We start from the raw sequence: 17,091 nt of genomic DNA on the forward strand, positions 1-17,091 counted from the left end.
CCTCAATTGTCATGGAAGTGTCTACTCCTCAAAATGAATTGGTTGAAGAAGAGATTTCAAATTTGAAAGATGAGCTCGAAAATTCTTGTGACCACAACGAAAGTTGTGAAAGTGAGGAAATGGTTCAACTTGAAGAAAAGCAAAATATTGATGAAGAAATATTCAATTCTCAAAAAGAAGAAGTTGAGGAAATTTTGAAAAGCATAATGGGGAGGAATAAAAACTATGGGCAAGTCTTGACCAAATTGTGGAAAGAAGTTCAACATGAAGAAAAACTTGACAAGATGGAAATTTTGAGCCAAGATTGGCTAATGAATCAAGCTCAACAACTTGAAGCCTATGGGGATCACCGTGAATGCATTTCACGGATGGTGGAAGAATTTCTAAAAATGCATGTTGAGCAAAATTAAGAAGTGGAGCTACTTGAAATTGTTATCCAAATATTGGAGGCCGAATTGAATGCAAAGATTGAGGCATGTGATGCTCAATATCAAAGGGCCATGGATTGTAGTTTTGAGTTAGTTTCCAATGAAGAAGAGGTCAAGATCGATTTTCATGAGTTAATGGTAAATTGCCAGCCTACCAACCCAAAAATAGTGAATGATGCCGAAGCTGAAGAAATGATACTAGAGTTGCATAAAAAAGTTCATAAAATAATTTTTGAAGACTCTAGTTCATTTTTGGGCGAGGATGTCAAAATTCATGCAAATTTGGAATTTGAGCGTGTTGGACCTCATTCTAGTTATTTTTCAACGTTGTGCTTGGTGAATGATATGGAAGTTGAACCAACCAAGCCTATGGAGAATTTTGGAGATGAAGATCAAAGCGTTTTCATTTTGAAGTTTGCTATGGCAAGAAGACAAAATGGCATGCCTCACTTACGAGCCAAGAAGTGCAAAATGGGAGACTCAAGAGTTGGCCTCTTTGCTTTTCTACCACCGCTCCATGAGCGTCATCATAATCTTGATTCAAAGTTGGGCGAAAATTCATATCCTCCAAGTGGAGGGAAAAGTGGTAAAGGTAACTGTCGTGCCGCGACGTTAACTTAAGCGCTTGGTGGGAGGCAACCCATCGTTTTCAAAATTTTAACTCGTTTTTGAAATTTTATTTTTTTGAATAGTTTATTTTATTGTTTTTGACTAATCTACAAAGTTTTAGAATTTTTGGAATTGTTTTGAGCAGGTCGGGTTTTCTGAGCAGCCACAAACCAATAGCTGCTGCTGAAATATAGTTCCACTTGCCAAAAAAAAAAAAATCAGGTGACATCACCTGCGATTCGCAGGTTATGCCTGCAAGTCGCAGGTCGTGACAGTAAAAAAAAAAATTATTACCCCTCAAACTATTTTATGTTTTGTTTTGATTATGTGCAGCGAGGACACTGCAATGTTTGTAGTTGGGGGTGGCATGTGGTAGCACATTATATTTTGGAACTCGCTCAAATTTTTGAAAATTTCATTCTTTTGACATGTTGTGGATTAGTCACTCTTATTATTTTATTTTCTTTCTTAGCTTCTTTCATTAGTCTAGTAGTTTAGGTGTAGGTGCTCCTTTGAGGAAAAATGTGAAAAATCTTAGCTTGTTTGGTACTAATAGAGTTAGTCTCTTGCATGTGAAATATTGAAATGCAAATACCCCTCTAAATTGTTTTGCGTTAGTTAAAAAGCAAGGTGCATAGGAAAGAATGATCTTTGTGACAACTTTTTGGCTCATTTGGTGACTCTGTACCTACTAGTTGTGTTTACTTTGGATTATGAGACATTGCTCTAGTTGTTCTTGCTTAGGAAGTGAAATTGATCCATCTTGACTAGTTCATATGCCATGTGTGGTCAGTGTTTGTTGAATAATTCTTGTGTTTACTTTTATCATCTAGAACTTGCCTGATTAGTCTTTCAATGCTAAGTTTGATTATGTTGGTTGGAGAGATGACCTTAGGCTATCTTTGTGATTTTTGAAAAAGCCTCTTTAGACTTTCTAGCCAACCATTGCATAAATAATATCACTAGTAACCCCATTTGAGCCTATGACCTTTTCTTTGATTACCACCTTACAAGCCTTTAACCTTCTTGATGAAATTCTCTTTTTTTGAACCTTTCCCTCCTTGAACGTGAAATTGTGAATTTGAGGCCAAAAGTCTAAGTTGGGAGTGTTAGTGTTTCTTGAAAAGTGGTGAAGGTTGGTGTTGTGGAAAAGTCAAAAGAAAGGAAGAAAATTTGAAAAATACAAAAAGGTTGCAAACTTTTTGTGCAAAAAAATGTATCTTTGTGAAAAATGAATTGGAAAAGAACAAAAACATTAGAAATCAAGAAAATGGTTGCACAAAAAGAAGTTATGAAAATTGGGGAAACTAGTATGCAAAGGAAGGAGTGATGTTTTGAAATGAAGAGGAAAGCGGAAAAAGAAGGTATTGTGTAGTGCTCAAGGAGGGTGTAGTCACTTATATCCCAAATACTTATCATACCCTTCCCAAAGCCTACATTACAAGCTTAAAAAGTCCTTATGTGATCTCCAACCGAATGTTCTTGAGTTAGTGATGAATGAAAATAAGGGCAAGCTTATGGTGTGATATTTGTTAGCACAAGAATTTCTTTGTTGAGTGTGAGTGACTTTGTGTATTTGTCCCTTGCGTTGTTGTTGTGAATATAGTGATTTTGGGACATTCTTTCTTGTGAGGGCATATGAATTACGATAGATTGGCAATGTTGAAAAATTCCAAGTTGAGTCAACTGAGCATATCTAGTAAGCTAGTGGTTTTGAGTCACCTATTGAGGCTTGAGTGTTGTTGCTTGATGGTTTTAAATCTCTATTGCATTCTTGAAATTGTATTTTGAAATGAGGGAGTTATTTGATTGAAATTTCACATGCTTGTAGCCTAATTTTTGGTACCAACCAAAGTTATGTTTTTGTGATTAAAGTGGATCTTCATTGAGATTTTTGTTTTGATTTGCTTGAGGACAAGCAAAGACTTTAAGTTGGGGGTGTTGATGTGCTGTGAAATTACGGGATATTCGATTCTAATTTCTTAAGCTTTTTTAACTCTTCAAGCACTTTTGTTGTTACTTTTTGTGTATTTATGTCGTTTTGTAGGATAAGATACCCGGAGAGCATTACGGAGCAAAACGGAGCAAAATAGAACAAGCAGCACTTTCTGGCAGCACATGCTAGCAGCACTTGCTGCAACATGTTGTGCATGCGAGCAGCACTTGCTGCAGCATGTTGTGCATGCAGCACCTGCGAGTAGCACTTGCTGCAGCATGTTGTGCCTGCGAGTAGCACTTACTGCAGCATGTGCTGCACGTAGGGCATTTTTGTCCACAATTTGTTCCCGTTTTGGAATGTTATAAATACTCTTTTAGAGTTTGTAAAACATTATCTTTGGCCATTTCATAAAAGTTTTGGAGACTAGGTTCCTACACCACACTTTGGGGTTGAAGATTTGAAGATTTGGTTGAGCATTTCTTAAACCTTTAATTCATTTCTTCAATTCCTTGCTTTGTATTGTATATCTAAGTGTGTAGTATTTATTTTCTTCACTTGAATCTTGTTTATGGAAATATTCTATGATTAAAGTATTGGATGAAACTCTTGTTTTGCTTATATATTGAATGATTTTTATTGCTATTGAAGTGGGTCTTTGTTGATTTAATTAATCTTGTTCTTTAATGTTTCTTAAGGGATTAGCTAACCCTAAGACTCGCCCATTTACTTTAATTGAGCTCGGAAGAGGAAATCTAGGTTGGGAAAGATTAATTAACAAGAATTTGGGTCATTAAACCCATCTAATAACTTGAGCTAGGAATAGGAAAGTTACTTGAGATTCAATTGGTTGTGCTTGATATCACACTCTAAGGCTTGGAAAAGCTTAGAGTGAAATTCATTGATTTGGTTGGAAGACTTTCAATGAGATTGTAGAAACCATTATCTATTAACATAAACCTTCTCTTAGTTGTAAAATCATGAAATACATTGGATCGTTGCTTGAGTGTAATTTCCTTTGTATCCAAAGTTGTGGCCATTGATCATTTTACCCGCTTTCTAGTTAATTTTATCTCTGTTAGTTTTTAAATAAAAAATCAAATATTGAGAAAGTGTTTGCCTTAGCTTAGTTGGTGATAATTCCTTACTTGTTTAAATCGCCTAGTATATTGTTCCCTGTGGGATCGACCCCGACTCATAGTTGGGTAAATTATATTGCGACGACCGTGTACACTTTCTCTTTGAGGAGGGGATTTGGACGTTATCAGGCCCGTGTTAAGCCCGGGCCCAAACTCATGATATAAAAATGAGATAAGGGTAAAAAACACACCCTAACTATCACTTTTTTTTAGCTTCATACTAAACCATCATAAGGTTGAGAAATCTACCTAAACTATTACTATCTAGTTTGCAAAATACACCTGAACTAAATGTTTGAACTCACTCTCCAAAAGGCAAGTGAAGTTGAAATTTTCTTAAAAAAATTGTCCACATGGCATAAGTAATGCTATGGTGGCACCTACATGGAAATTAACAAATAATATTTTTTTATAAACAATACTGTATATTTTTTTTAAGAAAAAAATCAGCATTTAAAAAAATCTGGATTTTTAATAAAAAATAATAATTTTTGTAAAAAAAATCAAAAAATTTAGAAACTCAGAAAAAAATGATTTAAAAAATGGAAAAGTTGATTTTTTTTTAAATGTGAAAACTAAATAATCAGTTATCTTGTTTTCTTTAAAAAAAAAACTTTTCCATTTTTTAAACTATTTTCTATAATTTTGATATTTTTTTACAAAAATTATTATTTTTCAATTTTTTTTAAACAAATAGTTTTTTTTTAATTTCCATGTAGGTGCCATTGTGACATTATTTATCCACGTGGACAACACTTGGCAATATATTTATATAAAATGGTGAGTGTAGATCACATGCCATTCAAGAATAGTTTGAGGTGTGTTTTGCAAACTAGATAGTGATAGTGATAGTTTAGGTAATTTTCTCAATCTTCTGATAGTTTAGGTGTGAAACTCAAAAAAAAAATTGATAGTTGGGGTGTGTTTTTGACCCTTATCTCTATAAAAATAGTATGGGAAAGAACGTGCGTGCCCTCTCAAACCGAAATAATTACCCTCCCATGCCCCCATTACTTTCGTACCCCCTGAAAAACTCAAAACTATTTATCCTAGATGCCCCCAAAATTATGATACCAACATGGTATATAAATATATTGAGATGGTATCATGAAAAACTGCTTCAGTTCATGGATGACTGCTTCAGTCCTTCAACGAGACACTTTATGATACTATCGTCTTATATACATAGAGTGTGATGGTATCATGGATGACTGCTTCAGTCCTTCAACGAGACACTCCTCAGGACCATGATACCATCGTGATATATAAATATACTGAGATGGTATCATAGAGGGTTGTTTCAGTCCTTCTCTTAGTCCTCCATGATACCATCATGATATATAAATATACTGTGACGGTATCATGGAAGAAGGGGTATGTCAGGTAAATATTGTCGGTCGGTCGGGGTAGAAGCAAAATTACTTTAAGAGGGGCATGGGTGGGTAAATATTTTATACTTTAGGGGTGTTGGGTGCAGGGGCAGATCTATTAAGGGTCGGGGGGTGCCACGCCACCCGCAAGCCTCACCCGAAACTCTATGTATATATATGTAATATGCAGAAGCTATGTACAAATATTTAAAGTGGCACCCCCACTACAAAGTAACCTGCTGGTGCCAGTGGACAGAGGCTTTAATTTCTACTCTCTGGTCGCGGGATCGAGCCCCAACGGCTGCATAATTTTTAAAAAAAATTTAACCCGTGTTGCAGTGCTGCTCAACAGACACAATGAGCAGTAGCAATCTTTATTAACTTAATTTAATTTATTAATCCTTGACTTGTTTATTTCTTAAAGTTAAAAATAGAACTTTCACTCTCTTCCTTCTCATTAAAAAAAAGACACAAACCATCTCTCTCTCTTCTCAATTCTCTTCAAAGAAACAAACCCTCTCTTCTCAATTCTCATCAACTAAACAAACCCTTTTCATTGCTCCAAAGCCAATCCCATTCGACAGCTTCCTCCATTGACCCATTGTAAGGATCTTTTCATCTTTCTTTCTTGATTTCTTTTGAGTTTTTTTTCTTACAAAAATGCTTTTTTGTGTTAAAATTGTAATCTTGCTTGTGGGTTTTGTACATTTATGTATAAAAGTTGTAATTTTTCTTGTGGGTGTGTACTGTTTTATAGAAAAGTTGTAATCTTGCTTGTGCTTTTTGTAGAGTTATGTATAAAAGTGTAATTTTGCTTGTGGGTATGTACATTTTTGTAAAGAAGTTGGCATATTGCTTCATTTTTTGCAGTTCAGATTCACTATTTCAGGACTTTTCAGCAAAAAAAAAAAAAGTATCAAAATTCTACCCAAATCTCCATTTTACTTTCAAAATTCGTAATTTTTTGTTTATTTTAAAGCAAAATAGCATCTGGGTTGTGCACAAAAATTCATTTCTTGCATAATTTGCGCTGATGATGGATTAATAAACCAGCACCGCTACCTACTCCTTAACAACAAAATGTCGTCGTTTTTTCACTACTCCCCTATTGAGAGTCATTTTTAGCTGCTTCTTGTCAAAATAGTTTCTCAGTTTTTAGCTACTTCATTTTTGCAATAGAAATTCACATATTTTATGGACCTTTAATCAAAACAATATTTGGGTTTTGTACTAAAAACTCCATTTTTGGCAGTTCAGATTCACTATTTCAGGACTTTTCAGCAAAAAAAAAAAAACAGTATCCAAATTCTACCCAAATCTCCATTTTACTTTCAAAATTTGTGGTGCTTTACTTCAAATTGTGAGGTGAATTGAACTTTCATTTTGTAGGGAAGTGTTTTGATTCTTTGAAGATGGATAAATTTCTCACAAAATTTAATTGTTCTCAACCGAGTTCTAGTATGGATGTCAATCGTTCTCAACTTATAGATGTGCTCGATTTAGGATCGCTTGAAGCTGATCCAAGAGAAAGGATACCTATTGCTGAATATAACCCTCGAATTCGGGATGAAGTGAGGAGACATTATATTCAAACAGGACCTTGTCAACCTTTACTGAAAAAATTTCCTACAACTCAAATAGGAAATAGAGGTCGTCAATTTGTTTCAAGTTGGTACAAAGGTCCACATTCTAATTGGTTGGCGTATAGCATGAAGAAAGATGCTGCATATTGCCTATGTTGTTATTTGTTCAAAAATGAATTTGTACATGGAATTGCGGGTGAGTTTTATACGAAAAATGGTTTAAGGAGTTGGAATAGGGCTCTTGAAAGGTTCCGTTTGCATGTTGGTGAGGTTAATAGTGTCCATGATAAATGTTTCAAGAAGATGCTAGATTTGTCAAATCATCATCAATCAATTCAAGTTGTTCTTGAAAAGCATTCCGAGAAGGAAAAAAATGATTATCGAATGCGTTTGAAAGCCTCAATTGATGTGGCAAGACTTCTTTTGCACTATGGGTTGCCTTTTCGAGGTCATGATGAAAGTGAATCTTCAACAAATCAAGGCTTCTTTTTAGGATTTTTGCGATGGCACGGGGATAAACATCCGGATGTGGGAAAAGTGATATTAGAAAATGCTCCACAAAATGATACTTTGACTTGTCCTATGATCCAAAAAGATATTGTCCACGCTTGTGCAAAAGAAACGGTGAAAGCTATAATTGGAGACTTGAATGGAGATTACTTTGGTATATTAGTGGATGAGTCCAAAGATATCTCACACAAAGAACAAATGGTTGTTGTGTTGCGGTATGTTGATAAGAATGGTGAGGTGGTAGAACGATTTATCGGTCTAGTGCATGTTAGTGATACATCGGCATGCTCGTTAAAGAAGGAAATCTACTCTTTGCTTTCTAATCACTCACTAAGTCCGTCCAAAATACGTGGGCAAGGTTATGATGGAGCTAGTAATATGAGAGGAGAGATAAATGGTCTCAAAACTTTGATTATGAAAGATAGTCCATCGGCATATTACATTCATTGTTTTGCTCATCAATTGCAATTAACACTTGTAGCTATTGCTAAAAAACATGGGGATGTTGAAGACTTCTTTGATCATGTTACTAATGTGTTGAATGTTGTTGGAGGATCTTTTAAGCGTAGAGATTTGATTCATCATCATCAAGCTGAAAAGTTGGAGCAGTTACTTGAATCAGGTGAAGTTCATACTGGACGAGGACTAAATCAAATGCGCGGACTTCAAAGACCAGGTGATACTCGTTGGGGATCACATTTCAAAACATTAGATAACTTTATTATTATTTTCTCAACTATTGCTCATGTGCTTGAAGTGATTAAACATGAAGGTTCCACCTCAAGTGATAGAAATCAAGCAAAATATCTTTTGACTGAGATTAAAACATTCAAGTTTGTTTTTATGCTTCACTTGATGTTGAAAGTGTTAGCAATGTCAAATGAGTTGAGCAAAATTTTACAAAAAAAGGATCAAGATATTATTAATGCCGTGGAGTTTCTTAACATTGCAAAAGAAAGATTGCAACATATGAGGGAAACTGGATGGAGGCCTTTGTTGGATGATGTTTCCTCATTTTGTGATGCACAAGATATTTTGATTCCCAAGTTAGATGAGTCTTATTTTCCTGGAAAGTCAAAGCGTAAGTCTTCTGGTGTTTCTTATTCACACCACTTGCGTATTGAAATCTTTTGTGCTGTGATTGATGTGCAACTTCAAGAGCTTAATGATCGCTTTGATGTAGTGAGTAGTGAGTAGTGATTTGCTTCTTGGGCTGGGTAGCTTGAATCCTATCAATTCTTTTGCTAATTTTGATAAAGGTAGAATCATGACTTTAGCAAAGTGTTACCCAGATGAGTTTGATGAACTACAGATTCGAGATTTGAGTTACCAACTCGATACTTTCATATTTCATATGCGAAGTGGTAATCCCAAGTTCTCCCACTTGCAAGGAATTCGTGATTTGGCAAAAGCATTAGTTGAGGCAAATCTTGTGGATACTTATTCACTTGTTTATTTACTTGTGAAATTAACTCTGATCTTACCTGTTGCTACCGCAACTGTGGAGAGAGCATTATCATCCATGAAGCGGATCAAAAATGAAGTGCGAAATAGCATTGGTGATCAATATTTGAATGATTGTTTAGTTTGTTACACAGAGCGTGATGTATTCACAAATGTACGTAATGATGTCGTCATTGATCATTTTCAGAAGATGAAACCTCATCAAGGACAATTGTAAATGAATGATGGATATTTATGATATTAGTAATATTATTGAAAGTTTTATGCTTTTCTCTTCTGTATATTGCTATAAATAAATGTTTCATCGGAAAAGACGAATAACCCGAATCAAAGTTCGAAAAGACGAATAATCCGACCCGAAGCCCAAATTGATTGAATGACGCATGGCACCCGGAAACTTCAAATCCTGGATCCGCCTCTGGTTGGGTGTTGTTTTCCCAAAATAGTATTCACTCCAATTTTCTAAATGACATGGTTAAGACGATAAGATTAAAGAGCATTTTGGTACATACTGCATATCTTTAGCTTAAGACAACAAGATTTCAAAAGTCTTCTTAAACTTCATGTAAATTCAAAACCAAACAGACAAATTAAAACGGAGGAAATAATATTTTAATAAAGGAAGTATAATCTGTATCATATCTTTTTCCCGCATAATTAATATAATTCAGTGGCATGTTAAACATGTATTGTTGATAAGTCTTCATAATTATTAAACAAAAAAATATTTATGAGGAAGGAAGTTTGGCAGGAGAATTATCAAATACAAAAGAGATATAAGAGACTTGACATTTTGTAAAGCAACATGATCTAAATTATATAAAATTATTACAACTCGGTGAAAATCGCAAACTAAAAAATATTGACCTATTTATGAATTTGTGAGTATATAGTTTCTTTATTTATAAATAGAAATAGATTTTTTATATTTATTAAATTTTTATTTCATGCTGCAAGATTTTGTTTTACTTAAATGTGGTGATTTAAGCTTACTTTTAGACGAAATTAAGGAAAAAACTAAATTCATTATATGAACCTCAAGAATCAATTTAGTTCTTCATATATAGTTTATGTTTAAAAATATTAATCCTCGCTTAAAAGTGTAATTTATACTCCAAACATCCAAATTTAAGTATCTTACTTTATCTAAATAAAACTTACTCATTAAACCCTTGAGAGCTTCTCTCTCCTGGAGACGTGAAACCCTTGCCGGAGACAGGATTTTTTGGGCCGTTCATGGCCTCTCCGGCCAATGGGCAGCCTCCCACTGAGGTTGTCCCTCCTAACCTACCCTTAAATAAGATGAAACATACAATTCCCATGCATTTTAAAGCATCCAGTTCCCATGCACTGGTTAATAATGGCGGAACTACTGCTGCTCCACCACTTGATTTTTCGAAACTGCTGCAGCCAGCAGCTCTTAACGTTAACAGCAGTGGCATATCAACCACTGCCAATACTTCTAGCAGTGGCGAAGTGGTTCCACCAATTCCTTTAAAACCCATCGTTTATATGCATGGGGAACCAACAATTCAATATTCTATGGAAGAAATTAATCATATGATCATTCAAGAGGAATTACAATTTGCAGTTGTTGGTAAGTTTACGTACGGAGTGCCCGACATGCAATTTCTACGTACTAATCTTGCTAGGCAGTGTGAACTAAAATCAGAAGTTACAATTGGTTTGCTGTGTAATAGACACATTTTAATTCGGTGTAAATTGTTTGAAGATTACGTAACTCTCATGTCGAACCCTGCGGTTTGGATTAAGGAATCACAATGGTACTACCCAATGCGAACACTCAAATGGGACCCATGGTTTGATCCGTCGAAGGAGACGAGCATTGCAATTGCATGGATTTCCTTTCCAACTTTAGCACCAAATTATTTTGGTCAATCTCAATTTTTCTCAATGGCTGCAGCAGTAGGTACGCCACTAACATTAGATTTGGCTACTAAAAATAAGACACGACCAAGTTGTGCTCGAGTCAAGGTGGAGGTTGATTTATTGAGGGAACATCCTAAGCGAGTGGCTATTCAAGTTGTTAATAGTGCTACTGGAGAAGTTAAAACCAAGTGGGTGAAGATACAATATGATTTCACACCGAAGTATTGTAAAGAGTGTTGCCTGCAAGGTCACGACGAAGAAACATGTTGGAAAATTCACCCAGAATTGCTTCCTGAAAAAGAAATTGAAGAAGGAGGACAGGGTGAGGAGAAGGAAGTGCAGGTTCATGTTGCAGAGGATAAAGGCAAGCAGGCGGTTGTTACAAATAAGGTGCAGGAACTAGGTACAAGCAGAAATATTACAAGGCAAGCACAATTTAAGCAAGCAAATTATAGAAATAGGAACCATGTGATTAAGGTGTTGGAGAGTGGGAAAGTGGTTGGCAATGTGAAAGACTTATACAAATGGCAACCTAACAAAGGTAAGAAACAACAGAATATTAATGGAAACAAGCAGTTGAATCTGGCCTTGCCAGCACTTGAAGTAAATGGTCCGCAGAGTGTAGGAAAATAGTTCGGCACTGTTCAAGTTGCCAATAAATTTGATGCATTAGATGGTGTTGATGAAGAGCTAGAGGAAGGGGTTGTTGATGACGACAAACAGCTGATGGTAGCAGCAGTTAATTCTGCTATTAATACTCCAGTTGTGGAAGTTCCAGAGATTCCAAATGTAGGAAATAGCATCGGGAAGCAGGTCAATACATTGGTACCTTCCTCTGATGTGGCGGCATTAATTGATGATGGGAATAAGGGAGTGGAGAAGCCCCTTAATGTTGATGCACCTGTTTATACTCTAGGCAAAAGGCGGAATTCACCAATTCAAACTAAGCAATGGGTGCAAAGTGTTTTTACTGACAAAGAATCTTCTCATATTCCATCAAATAGTTATGGTCCTACTGAGGAGAGAAAACTTTGGAGTGAACAAATTGAAGAGAATAATGAAGAAAAGGAAATTCAACGAGATAGAGCAGTTAGTGAGGAATCTGCACAGCAGGATCATGCAATGTTTGACAAGGTAATACATGATGAGGAAGTGGATATCCCAAATGCAGCAAACAACATTCAGGCAGGTGCTAAACATGGTGGTAAGAGGCATGCTACAGAAGAGAAAATAAAAAATGTCGATACTAAGGTTCAGGAAGAGAATACATGTAGTGAAGAGGTGGATAACTTCCCAGCCAAAAAAACCAATGAATTTCTTGATCAGCAGGCAGTTAGTGCAAATCCTAATGCACTCAAAGTACAGGAGAGTCAACAGGGGACTCCAACAGCTAGAGATCATATACAGAGCAACCAAACAGTTGCTATAGTACCACGAAACAAAGGCAGTGGGAAAAAATTGGAGTGTGGTTCTAAGCTGGTGCAGTCGCATGGAAAGGAAAAGCATGGTGTTAAGGTGCATGGTGACAAGGTTTCAGATAGCATGCAGCAGTATAGCCTGGATGGGAATGATATTGATGAATCTCAAGATCAGACTGTTGGTGTAGAATCTGGAATTCAAGCTCATTCTGGTGCTAAAGATGAACAAAAAGCTATAGATAATGTTGCAGACTTGTAAGTAGCAATTCCAAATAGAGAACAGGCTAGAATAGATATGGATGAAGAATCGACTGCTCAGAATTTTTTAAATACTGCAAGAGAAAGTGATATTTCCCCTAGACATATAGAAAAAGGGCCTGGGAAAGCAAAGAGGAAAGTTGCAAAAGATAGTGCACCTCATTTTTCAGGGGTGACAACGAGGAGGACAAATTCTAAATCCCATATGTGGTGATGAATGCACTAATATGGAATATTAGATCAGTGAATACAAAAAAGGCTTTTAACAATGCATACAAAACACAAATTCTTTCTTGTAGGATTGATGGAGCCATTTCAACAAGCCTACAAGATGGAAAGTTACAGAAGAAGGTTGGGGCTAGAGACTGCTATTTGCAATATTTCTGGCAAAATTTGGGCCTTTTTTGATGAAGAATATGAAGTAACAGTCTTGATGGACACTGTTCAGCAGCTTACACTGAAGTTATTCAACTGGGATATGGAAATGGAGATGGTTGTCACCTTGGTCTATGCTAAGTGTGATAGAATTAAAAGAATCGAACTTTGGGATTCTCTGTATAATCTTGCTTCTGATATGACAATTCCATGGTTAGTTGGGGGTGACTTTAATGTTATCACTGATGAGGAGGAGAAGTATGGTGGCCTACCGGTGTCTCTTAATGAAGTTGAAGATTTCAGGCATTGTATTCAAACTTGTAATCTTACTGATTTGGGGTATAAGGGAAGTGTCTTTACATGGTGGAATGGCAGAGAGGCAGATGACTGGGTATTCAAAAGGTTGGATAGATGCTTGGGTAATTTTGAGTTTCAGCAGCTGTTTCTAGGATTGGAAATCACTCATTTGATCAAGCTTGGCTCAGATCACTCTCCTTTGTTACTAGAATGCAAGCAACAAGTCCAACAGTTTAAAAAATCTTTCAAATTTTTAAACTTTTGGACCAAGCATGTTACTTTTCTTGATGTTGTAAAGGAAAACTGGACAACATATGTGATTGCTAATTCCTTTATGACATTCAATGTGAAGTTGAAAAAATTGAAGAAAGTTTTATCAGTTTGGAGTAAAGCTACTTATGGTGATATATTTCAGCAGATAACCAAATTGGAAGAAGTTATTAAGGCTCATGAAGCACTTTTTGAAGCTGATCCTTCATTTGCCAATAGGGAAAAGTTTATGAAGGTGCAGGCGGAACTTACAAGGGTACTACATTTGGAAGAAGAGTTCTGGAAACAGAAAGCAGGCATGAGCTGGTTTCAAGATGGTGATAAGAACTCAAAATTTTTCCATGCACATGTAAATGGCAGAAGAAAGATGTTGCAGCTGAAGAGAATTCAAAATAGTGCTGGTCAATGGATCGATAATGAGCAGGACATAGCAGAGGAGGCAATTAGATATTTCTAGGCACAATTTCATGAAACTGTGGTTCCTACACAGTTTGATATCCTGAAACATGTTCCGTCTATGATTAGTATTGAGCAGAATCAAGAACTGGATGCTGTTCCTACGAAAGAAGAGGTGAAACAAACTGTTTTTGGTTTAAATAATGCAAGTGCAGGTGGTCCTGATGGTTTTATAGGTCTCTTTTCCCAAACATGTTGGGATATTATTGGCGACGATATTTTCAACATGGTTTGGGATTTCTTTAGAGGCTATGAATTGCCCAGGTATATAACTCATACAAATCTTGTGTTGTTACCAAAAAAGAAAGATGTTCAGACTTTTAGTGATATGAGGTCTATTAGTCTGAGTAACTTTGTGAACAAGGTTTTTTCCAGAGTGGTACATGAGAGAATGGTCCATTTGTTGCCGAATTTGATATCACAGAATCAAGCAGGATTTGTGAGGGGTAGAAGCATTGTGGAGAATATTTTATTGACACAGGAAATAATCACTGATATCAGACTCAAAACTAATAAAGGCAAGAAGAATGCCAATGCTATTGTTCCTAATGTTGTGATGAAATTGGATATGACAAAGGCCTATGATAGGTTGTCATGGATTTTTCTTACAAATGTTTTGAGGAAAATGGGATTTTGTGAACAGTTTATAAGTCTGATTTATGAAATTGTGGGAAATAATTGGTATTCGGTACTTATTAACGGCCAGCCTCATGGTTTCTTTCACTCTACTAGGGGTGTTAAGCAAGGGGATCCTTTGTCGCCTACTTTGTTCATATTAGCTGTTGAAGTATTAACAAGGGGTTTGAATGTTTTGCATAGCAATTTGTGGTTCACTGGGTTTGGTTTGCCTAAATGGAGTCCAAAAATTAACCACCTTGCGTATGCAGATGATACTATAATATTTTCCTCGTCATGTGAGATTTCATTGGGTTTGATCATGAATGTTTTGACTGAATATGAACAAGCTTCTGGGCAGTTGATCAACAAGGCCAAAATTTCAGTTTATTTGCATGATAGGGTTGATGAGGAGATATTTCAGAAGGTAGAACGGGTTACTGGCATTGCAAGGAAGGAATTTCCTGTGATATATCTTGGTTGTCCCATTTATTATGCAAGGAGCAGGATGTCTTTCTATTCGGAACTTATAGCAAAGGTGAGAAACATATTGCAAGGGTGGAAAGGGAAGCTATTGTCATTTGGTGGAAGGGCAATTCTGTTGAAGCATGTGTTACAAGCCATGCCTATGCATTTGTTGGCCGCTGTTGACCCACCGTCCTTTGTGATTAAGAAATTGCACAAGATATTTGCTCAATTTTTCTGGAGCAACACTGTTGGTGAGAGGAGCAAGCATTGGACAGGTTGGGATACTGCTTGCCTGCCTTGTGATGAGGGTGGTTTGGGTTTTAGATCGCTTAGGGATATATCCATGGCATTGTTTGCTAAGTTATGGTGGAACTTTAGAACCAAACCATCACTATGGAGTTCTTTCATGAGCAACAAGTACTTAAAGAAAAACAACCCCATACTTGTGCCATGGAAACAAGGTTCACACATTTGGAGGAAAATGCTTCAAGCAAGGGACTTAATTGATCATCAGATATGGTGGCAACTTAGAATGGGGTCATCTTTGTTTTGGTTTGATAATTGGACTAGTTTGGGACCTCTTTATTTTCTAACACCTTCTGATTTCTATTGTAATGAAGAGATTAATAACATGTCTGATGTAGTCACAGAAGGCAGATGACGTGAACAAGCAATCAGAAATAACCTTCCTGAAGAATATGCAGATTACATTCTTAAAGAATTGCAGCCTCCAGCTAAGGGTGATGAACTTGACAAACCTTGGTGGATTCTGGAAACTCAAGGTGATTTCACCGTTAAGTCAGCATGGGAATTTATAAGAAGCAGAGGTGAAAAGAGGGATGTGTACAAGAAGATTTGGGTGAAAGGGTTGCCATTCAAGATTTCTTTCTTAATGTGGAGGGTGTGGCATTTTAAAGTGCCTTTGGATGATGTTATTAGAAGTTGGGGATATCACATGCCTTCTATGTGTATGTGTTGTGCTAATCCCAAAGAAGAAACTGTCCCCCATATTTTCTTGAGATGTGAAACTGCTCAAAAAGCATGGTCTTATTTTTGTGGTGCTGCAGGTATAAATATAGATGGCATGCATTTGCACCAAGTTATTACAAAGTGGTGGACCGCTGATGTAATACCAAGGATAGAACCAATCCTTTATGCCATCTCTTCTATCATTGTTTGGGAGTTGTGGAAGAAGAGAAATGGTGACAAGCATAGGGACAAGGTGTCAATTAGTAGAGTCATTTATCAGGCCTCAACTAATATTCAACATTTTGTGAGATTGAGGAAGCCAAGTATCAAAAATGTCCCTCACAGGTGACCTGAAATTTTGAGAATTCTGGAAAATTATGTTCCAAGGTTGCAGGTGACTAAGGTGTGGTGGAAACTGCCTTTTGAAGGTTGCTTGAAATGCAACACTGATGGTGCTACTAGGGGCAACCCAGGTCGAAGCTCATATGCATTCTGTGTAAGGGATGATACATGTAACTTGGTTTATGCAAAAGCTAAAGAAATGGAGGACAATACTAACACTGAATCTGAGGCTATGGCACTTCTTGAAGCTGCAAGATATTGTCTTTCTCAACATGTGTATTCTTTCATATTGGAGACTGATTCACTCTTGTTGAAAAACATTTTGGAGAGGCAGTGGAAACCCCCTTGGAATATAGCCTTTGTTGTAGAGGAGATTTTGGAGATTATTGATAATGCTGATGTCCAGGTGTTGCATATCATGAGAGAGGGCAATCAATTAGCTGATCACTTGGCTAATTATGCCCTCGATCATGGGGAGGTGATTGCGAATTCCTTTATAGATCTGGATCCAATAGGAAGAAAGATTCTCAATAGTGACAAGTTGCAGTGTCCCTATTTGAGAATTAGAACTCAAAAGAGATATTGATGAATGTTGGAGTGCCTATTGACAGGATATCAGTGTGGCATTGGCATTAGATGCCCATTATACTGATAACTTGACAATAAGTAGGAGGAGGGTGGAATTCATTGGTAT

General features: G+C 36.5%; 2 protein-coding genes across 2 annotated transcripts; both read left to right on the forward strand.

The window, feature by feature from the left end:
* Positions 1–6,942: 6,942 nt before the first annotated feature.
* On the forward strand, positions 6,943–8,772 carry LOC132631416 (uncharacterized). Its single transcript, XM_060346991.1, has one exon. It carries the CDS (start codon positions 6,943–6,945, stop codon positions 8,770–8,772), a length of 1,830 nt encoding a protein of 609 aa, XP_060202974.1.
* Positions 8,773–8,842: 70 nt separating this feature from the next.
* Positions 8,843–9,256, forward strand: LOC132631417 (uncharacterized). The gene has a single exon (XM_060346992.1). The coding sequence runs from the start codon at positions 8,843–8,845 to the stop codon at positions 9,254–9,256; it is 414 nt and encodes a 137-aa protein (XP_060202975.1).
* The last annotated feature ends 7,835 nt before the right edge of the window (positions 9,257–17,091 follow it).

This window comes from Lycium barbarum, chromosome 3 (assembly GCF_019175385.1).
Source record: "Lycium barbarum isolate Lr01 chromosome 3, ASM1917538v2, whole genome shotgun sequence".
In the NCBI taxonomy this organism is placed as follows: domain Eukaryota; kingdom Viridiplantae; phylum Streptophyta; class Magnoliopsida; order Solanales; family Solanaceae; genus Lycium; species Lycium barbarum.

What these genes read in the sequence shown, in the direction of transcription:
- LOC132631416 (XM_060346991.1), top strand. Translation starts at nt 6,943, where the DNA reads ATGGATGTCAATCGTTCTCAACTTATAGATGTGCTCGATTTAGGATCG.
- LOC132631417 (XM_060346992.1), top strand. Translation starts at nt 8,843, where the DNA reads ATGACTTTAGCAAAGTGTTACCCAGATGAGTTTGATGAACTACAGATT.